The following is an 8,394-nucleotide window of genomic DNA, read 5'->3' on the forward strand; positions in this document are numbered from 1 at the left end:
TAGGGTAATATTAATTTTTCCGAAATCAGTGACGTACATTGTGCGACGGGCAACTCATGTGCGTCGCTGGATAGTCAAGGTTGCCGTGAGTCTAGCGATGTGTTTATAAAGTTGTCGGAGTAATGTACAAGCTTCTCAGAGCCTCGGTTCTGCGGTTCTACACGGGTGCAGGTGTGAAACATCTGTCGGGGACGCGGACGGAGAATCTGCGCAGATGGAAACGCGCTGGGGGTCCGGCGTTAAAGGCACTTCAGGAGCCGCACACACTGCTGGAGCCGCACACACAGGAGCACTTCCTGTTCCCGGACTGGGGGAGAGAACACGAGGAAGATGGAGAGGTGCTGGAGAGGGGCCCTCAGCCCAGGGGCCCTCAGAGAAAACACCATGATGATGATATAGAGATGCTGGAGCGGGGCCCTCAGCTCAGGGGCCGTCAGAGAAAACACCATGATGATGATGGAGAGATGCTGGAGCGGGGCCCTCAGCCCAGGGGCCGTCAGAGAAAACACCATGATGATGATGGAGAGATGCTGGAGCGGGGCCCTCAGCTCAGGGGCCCTCAGAGAAAACACCATGAAGATGTTCACGGAGAAGTAGAGAGAAAACACGATGATGGAGCAGTCAGGTCTAAGCAGCTCCGGGTCCTGGAGAGAGAGCTGGAGCTCATGAAGGGCCCCGCGGAACCCAAACTGGAGGAACACTCTCTGATAGACTTCCATGATGAAGGATTCCCTCTGAACAAACCCAAGAAGAAGCGCCCACAGAAGGTGTTCGGCTCTCCGGATGCACAGGTGGCCCTCAGCGAGACCCCCTGCTCTGGCTGTGGGGCCCTCCTGCACTGCACAGACCCCCAGGAGCCAGGATACCTGCCCAGTGAGAAGTACAAGCCTCTGCTGGAGGGCGGTGGGCTGGAGCGGGCCGTGTGCCAGCGCTGCTTCCTGATCCAGCACCAGCAGAGGGCGCTGAGCGTGCGCATGGCTCCGGATCAGTATCGCGCTGTAGTGGGCTCCCTGCGACCCCTGAGCGCGCTGGTTCTGCTGATCCTGGACCTGTTGGATCTCCCGCACTCCATCATTCCAGACCTGCCGCAGCTGCTGGGACGTAACAAACGTGTGGTGGTGTTGGGGAATAAGGTGGACCTGCTGCCGGGTGATGCGCAGAACTACCTGCAGCGGGTGCGGCGGCAGATGATGGCGGACTGCGCCCGCGCCGGCATCTCCACTGACCCCCGGGACGTCCACCTCATCAGTGCTAAAACCGGCTACGGCATCGAGACGCTGATCAGCAGCTTGCAGGCACACAGGAGGCACCGGGGAGACGTGTATCTGATCGGGACCGCCAACGCCGGCAAATCCACACTCTTCAACACCCTGCTGGAGTCAGACTACTGCAAATCCACAGCTGCTGACGCCATTCATAGAGCCACCATATCACCATGGCCTGGTCAGACACTCACACACACTCGCACACAGACAGACAGATGGATATATAGACAAACAGATAGGCAGACACAAAGCCAGGATGGTGTATGTTGTGTGTTTGCATGGCTGATGGAGTGAGTGTGTTCTCCTGTGTTGTGTGTGTGTGTGTGTGTGTGTGCAGGAACGACTCTGAATCTGCTGAAGTTCCCCATCCTGAACCCGACAGCTCATCGCCTGAGCAGACGAGCAGAGAGACTCCAGCAGACGCAGCAGGACATCAGTGCAGACGAGCTGCGCAGGATCACACACTACAGCAGACACGGATACCTCATCGGTACACACACACACACACTTTAGCACATCACTGAGGCTGCTTATTTACTCGTGCAGATGTGTGTCGATTATTAAATTAAAATTGATCAGGAAGGATAGTAATTCTGACTGTGCAAATATTAGGTGAATATTGAAGGTGAATAACTGCATTATATATGTTTATATAGCATTATACATATTTGTTGTAGGTCACGTTGGCAGGACGTTCCAGGTGAAGCGGGCACACAGTAAAGATGAGGTGGAGTTTGATGCAGACAGTCTGAGCTTTGGAGGAGATCTGGATGGAGACGTTCAGAAGAGTCCGAAAGCAGACGCTGAACTCTCCTATAATGAGATTAAAGACGCTCACTGGTGCTACGACACACCGGGAATCATCAAGGAGAACGACGTCAGTCACAGTAACACACACACACACACACTACTCTCAAACACTGACACTACTGCTGTTATTATTCACACACACTGCCATTCCTGCGGATTACACCTCAATCACACACATACACACACACACACACACACACACACACACACACACACACACACACACTACTCTCAAACACTGACACTACTGCTGTTATTATTCACACACACTGCCATTCCTGCTGATTACACCTCAATCACACACACACACACACACACACACACACACACACACACACACTGCATTCCTGCTCGTCTGTTCATAATCATGTTAATTATATGTTAATTAGGCAAGTTATTCGTTTGTTCTGTAGAGAATCTAACAGCAATCATTTCTCAAGGGGGCTAATAATGTTGACATTAGTAATGTTACACCTTTTCCCATGTCAAATTTAGGCCATTTTCTAGTATTTACACTTTACATGTGTGCTGAATTACATAGTTATGTGCAAATACATACTTCATCACATTATATCAGATGCTGTTTGTGTTAGTATTGTACAGTATATTATTAGTATAGTAAATTAGATTATTATTATAGTATTAGTATCAGTATTATACACTCACCGGCCACTGTCCAGCTGCTCGTTAACACACTCTAATCAGCCAATCACATGGCAGCAGCTCAATGCATTTAGGCATGTAGACATGGTCAAGACGATCTGCTGCAGGTCAAAGCGAGCATCAGAATGGGGAAGAAAAGGGGATTTAAGAGACTTTGAACGTGGCATGGTTGTTGCTGCCAGACGGGCTGCTCTGAGTATTTCAGAAACTGCTGATCTACTGGGATTTTCACGCACAACCATCTCTAGGGTTTACAGAGAATGGTCCGACACAGAGGAAATATCCAGTGAGCGGCAGTTCTGTGGGTGCAAATGCCTTGTTGATGCCAGAGGTCAGAGGAGAATGGCCAGACTGGTTACAGCTGATAGAAAGGCAACAGTAACTCAAATAAGCACTCGTTACAACCGAGGTCTGCAGAAGAGCATCTCTGAACACACAACACGTCCAACCTTGAGGCGGATGGGCTACAGCAGCAGAAGACCACACCGGGTGCCGCTCCTGTCAGCTAAGAACAGGAAACTGAGGCTACAATTCACACAGGCTCACCAAAACTGGACAATAGAAGATTGGAGAAACGTTGCCTGGTCTGATGAGTCTCCATTTCTGCTGCCACATTCAGATGCTCGGCTCACAATTTGGCCTCAACAACATGAAAGCATGGATCCATCCTGCCTTGTATCAGCGGTTCAGGCTGCTGGTGGTGTAATGGTGTGGGGGAGATTTTCTTTGGGTCCATTAGTACCAATTGAGCATGGTGTCAACACCACAGCCTACCTGAGTATTGTTGCTGACCATGTCCATCCCTTTATGAGCACAGTGTCTCCATCTTCTGATGGCTACTTCCAGCAGGATAACACACCATGTCATAAAGCCCCAATCATCTCAGACTGGTTTCTTGAACATGACAATGAGTTCACTGTACTCAAATGGCCTCCACAGTCACCAGAGCTCAATCCAATAGAGCAGCTTTGGGATGTGGTGGAACGGGAGATCGGCATCATGGATGTGCAGCCGACAAATCTGCAGCAACTGTGTGATGCTATCATGTCAATATGGAGCAAAATCTCTGAGGAATATTTCCAGTAGCTTGTTGAATCTCTGACACCAAGGATTAGGGCAGTTCTGAAGGCAAAAGGGGGTCCGATCCGGTACTAGTGAGGTGTACCTAATAAAGTGTCCAGTGAGTGCATAGTAAAGCATTAGTTTAGTATTATATTAGAATATTAGCATTGTATAAAACAGGATATGCTGTGGGGAATTGTGAAATATTTAAATAATAATTTCGTTTCCACAGGAGAGTTATTAATGATAGTGTTGTGGTGTGTTTCAGCTTCTGAGTGTGCTGACGGAGCAGGAGGTGAAGCTGGTGGTTCCCACAGTCGCCATCACACCCAGAACATTCCTGCTGAAGCCGGGGATGGTGCTGTTTCTGGGGGGTCTCGCTCGCATCGACTACCTGCAGGTACACACACACACATCTGACAGCCGAACACTGACATTATACTGCAGAACACACACACACAGCCTTCTGGCTTCAGTGTGTGTGTGTGTGTGTGTGTGCTTCTGTCAGTCTATGTCGCTCCTCATCTAAAACTCCACATCTATAATCCTCTTAGTCTATGCTGACATTATCTTCAGCAGCTCAAACACTCTAATGGCTAATGGACAGACGGCTGCTTCTCACTCAGGGCTGCTGTTTATGCTAATGAGATGGGCACTAGTGGGCGGGGCTTTCCCCCTCTGATGACACGTACAAATGTCAATCAATATGTTTCATTCATCAAGTCTGATTAGAACAAACACAATTCATTACTGTTGAGCACTAGAGGCTGCTGGAGACACTCACACACTGCTGACACACACACACTACTGGGGTTAAACTTTGCATAAAGTGCATCCATATTTGTAGTTTTTCTCACCTTGAAAATGCTGGCATGGTGTCAAACACAGTCAAATACATGAATAACAGCATCATTTCTCTCTGTAGGGGCAGAACTCCTGCTGGTTTACAGTGCTGGCGTCGTCTCGCGTGCCGGTTCACATCACCAGTCTGGATAAAGCTGACGACATCTATCAGAAACACGCTGGAAAAACACTGCTGGGGGTGAGTACAAATATATGAAGAGCTCAGATGCAAAAACCCCCAAGTGCTGTCTGAAATTTCCATTGAAAATGAGCATTTTTCCCAGACGCCTATGTTTATGTTGAGTTATTTCATTGAAGACCTTTAAACGTGTGTATTCTTTGCAATAAACTTGAAATGACTGAACCTGCAGACAGGAGCCTGAAAAGCTTGCTCATTTATGAAGGACATTTCAAATGGCTTCTAGAGGTGTTTACATCTGAACTCTTCATATATAATATACATACATGAAGACAACATCATTAGCCCACCTGTGAAATATTACACATATTCCCTGAGACCATTCCTTCATTCATTTACCTTCGGCTTAGTCCTTTTAGGGGTCGCCACAGCGGAATGAACCGCCAACTTATCCAGCATATGTTTTACACAGCGCATGCCCTTCCAGCTGCAACCCATCACTGGGAAACACCCATACACACTCATTCACTCACACACTATGGCCAGTTTAGTTGATCAATTCCCCTATAGCGCAGGTTTTTGGACTGTGGGGGAAACCGGAGCACCCGGAGGAAACCCACACCAACACAGAGAGAACATGCAAACTCCACACAGAAACACCAACTAACCCAACCGAGGCTCAAACCAGCGACCTTCTTCCTGTGAGGCCACAGTGCCAACCACTGAGCCACCGTGCCACCCCTAGAGGGCAATTCTTATACATAATAGTTTTAATGAGGGTTAGGATTACTAATAACTGATGTCTTTTCTCTGTCATGATGACAGCACATGATATTAGACCTCTTCAAGACACTAGTATACAGCTTAAAGTGACATTTAAAGGCTTCACTAGGGTAATTAGGACAGCAGGGGGGCTAATAATATTGACCTACACATTAGTGAACCTCTAAGCCCTTTTCCTGCAGAGTGTGTAGCTGTATTTCCAGCATGATTACTGCAGTCTCCAGTGTTTGTGATCCTCCAGACACCACTAGATTTGATGATTGAGAGCATTTCTGATTGTGATCAATGCTAAGAGTCATTCAGCATGTCTTTCCTTAATGACTTTAATGTGTGTGAAGGTGCCATGTGGAGGTGAGGAGCGCATGAAAACATTCCCACCGCTCGTTGCTCAGGACTTTGAGCTCCAGGGTCAGGATTGCGACACCGCCATCGCAGACATCAAGATCTCATCAGCAGGTGAATTTCTGAAGCGCTCAAGTACATAAATCAACTTACACCACAGAGCTGCTGAACGCTGGATTCTGATTGGCTGCTGGTCACTCTCAGGTGTTTGGTTATTGTCAGATAAAGGCACAGCTAAAGTAGTTCCGGCAGGTTTAGAGCTCATTACAGCTCCATATCACTCCGCTTTCATCATCAGAGTTTATACTCCAGTCGTGTTTATATTAAATATATTTAAGTGTTAATCATGTGCTCACCCAATACCCCTGCTGCTCTGTGTGTGTGTGTCAGGCTGGATCGCGGTGACTGCAGACGCTGGAGATCAGCTGTTATTGAGGGCTCGAGCTCCAGCAGCAGCAGGAGTGTGTTTGCGGACGCCGCCGTTACTGCCGCACATCGTCCGTCTTAAAGGACAGAGAATACACAGATCTGCAGCGTACAAGACAAGAAAAGCACAAACACTGCTGGACACAGGACTGTCTGCCCGAGCGGCTCAGAGACTGCACAACACACACAGAAAATGACCACTGTGACACTGCTATACACCACACACACACACACACTCTGTTGATGGGTTATTCTTATACCAGTGTCTAAATGTGTTTATTTATATGAACAAAATGGTTGGTAACCTTCCACTGAAAAAATAAAACTCACTGAAATTACTTAAAAACTTTAAAAAGTCATGATTAATCAATTATTCCTGATAATAAACTATTGAAAATCAAATATTGCTTTCAAATTGTGCTTCAACAGAATCATTAAAGAGGCAGACTGATGACACGGGCCTGGACAAAACTAGAGGATATCCACAATTTTATAATATTATTATATTTTATATAATTAATTTATATAATTTTAGGTACATTTGACTAGTACCGGGTCGGACCCCCTTTTGCCTTCAGAACTGCCCTAATCCTTGGTGTCAGAGATTCAACAAGCTACTGGAAATATTCCTCAGAGATTTTGCTCCATATTGACATGATAGCATCACACAGTTGCTGCAGATTTGTCGGCTGCACATCCATGATGCCAATCTCCCGTTCCACCACATCCCAAAGGTGCTCTATTGGATTGAGCTCTGGTGACTGTGGAGGCCATTTGAGTACAGTGAACTCATTGTCATGTTCAAGAAACCAGTCTGAGATGATTGGTGCTTTATGACATGGTGCGTTATCCTGCTGGAAGTAGCCATCAGAAGATGGAGACACTGTGCTCATAAAGGGATGGACATGGTCAGCAACAATACTCAGGTAGGCTGTGGTGTTGACACCATGCTCAATTGGTACTAATGGACCCAAAGTGTGCCATTCTCTGTAAACCCTAGAGATGGTTGTGCGTGAAAATCCCAGTAGATCAGCAGTTTCTGAAATACTCAGAGCAGCCCGTCTGGCAGCAACAACCATGCCACGTTCAAAGTCTCTTAAATCCCCTTTCTTCCCCATTCTGATGCTCACTTTGACCTGCAGCAGATCATCTTGACCATGTCTACATGCCTAAATGCAGTGAGCTTCTGCCATGTGATTGGCTGATTAGAAATGTGCGTCAACGAGCAGTTGGACAGGTGTACCTAATAAAGTGGCCGGTGGGTTTATATGCAAATTTCAAAATTTCTTCAATTAAAAATACGAGATGAAAATAGATGTTTTATTGAAACATCCTAAACAGTCAAAAACTGATTATCAGACGGTTGATAAAAAGCAAATCAAGAGAAGACATTATAGCATTCTGACTGATATAACTGGACTACTTTTAATAATAAATGAAGACGCACTGGATAACAGATCCACATTGTGAAGATGTAATGTGCTATTCCTATAGAAGAAGAGCGAAACAAACGAGACAGAAGAGCAGTGCTTATTAAACATACAATCCTCCATTTACAGTCATGAAGAATCCAACCGTGAGCAGAGCTCAAACTCCAACCACATCCGGCTTTGGTAAGAGATCCAAAAAGTCAATATTGCACAACATACTACAGGCAACCTTCTCTTTACAGTATTTTCTAATCATATTAGACATTAAGGGTCGTGGCACTTTCACACTCAAACTAAAAGTCACTGGAACACCATCAGATAAACTTTGGAGAAACTGATTTTCAATGCAGATGATCAATTATATATGAAGAAGGGCTCGATATGGAGAAAACAAGCCGCTCTTTCACTCATGGGTACATCAGATGTGAGTTAAAATGCTCAAATTGATTGTCTGAGGCACTGAAGAGGAAGAAAATTCTATATACAGTTATAATATACAGACAAAAGCAACAGAATCTTTGGATTGAGCATGAAAATGAAATATATGAAAGACATTTTAAGAGAAAGTGAGAAATTGATCTGTACAGAGAGTAAAAAATAACCTACATTACACACTACACACTCCGTCTGC

At 46.1% G+C, this 8,394-nt stretch overlaps 1 protein-coding gene across 1 annotated transcript; it reads left to right on the plus strand.

Annotated features, from left to right (window-relative positions):
* Nucleotides 1–42: 42 nt before the first annotated feature.
* On the plus strand, nt 43–6,735 carry noa1 (nitric oxide associated 1). Its single transcript, XM_056472041.1, has 7 exons — nt 43–1,443; nt 1,603–1,755; nt 1,943–2,142; nt 4,069–4,200; nt 4,726–4,842; nt 5,904–6,021; nt 6,298–6,735. The coding sequence occupies exons 1-7, from the start codon at nt 123–125 to the stop codon at nt 6,528–6,530; spliced, it is 2,274 nt and encodes a 757-aa protein (XP_056328016.1). The 5' UTR covers nt 43–122; the 3' UTR covers nt 6,531–6,735.
* The last annotated feature ends 1,659 nt before the right edge of the window (nt 6,736–8,394 follow it).

Source organism: Danio aesculapii, chromosome 14, assembly GCF_903798145.1.
Source record: "Danio aesculapii chromosome 14, fDanAes4.1, whole genome shotgun sequence".
Lineage (NCBI taxonomy): Eukaryota > Metazoa > Chordata > Actinopteri > Cypriniformes > Danionidae > Danio > Danio aesculapii.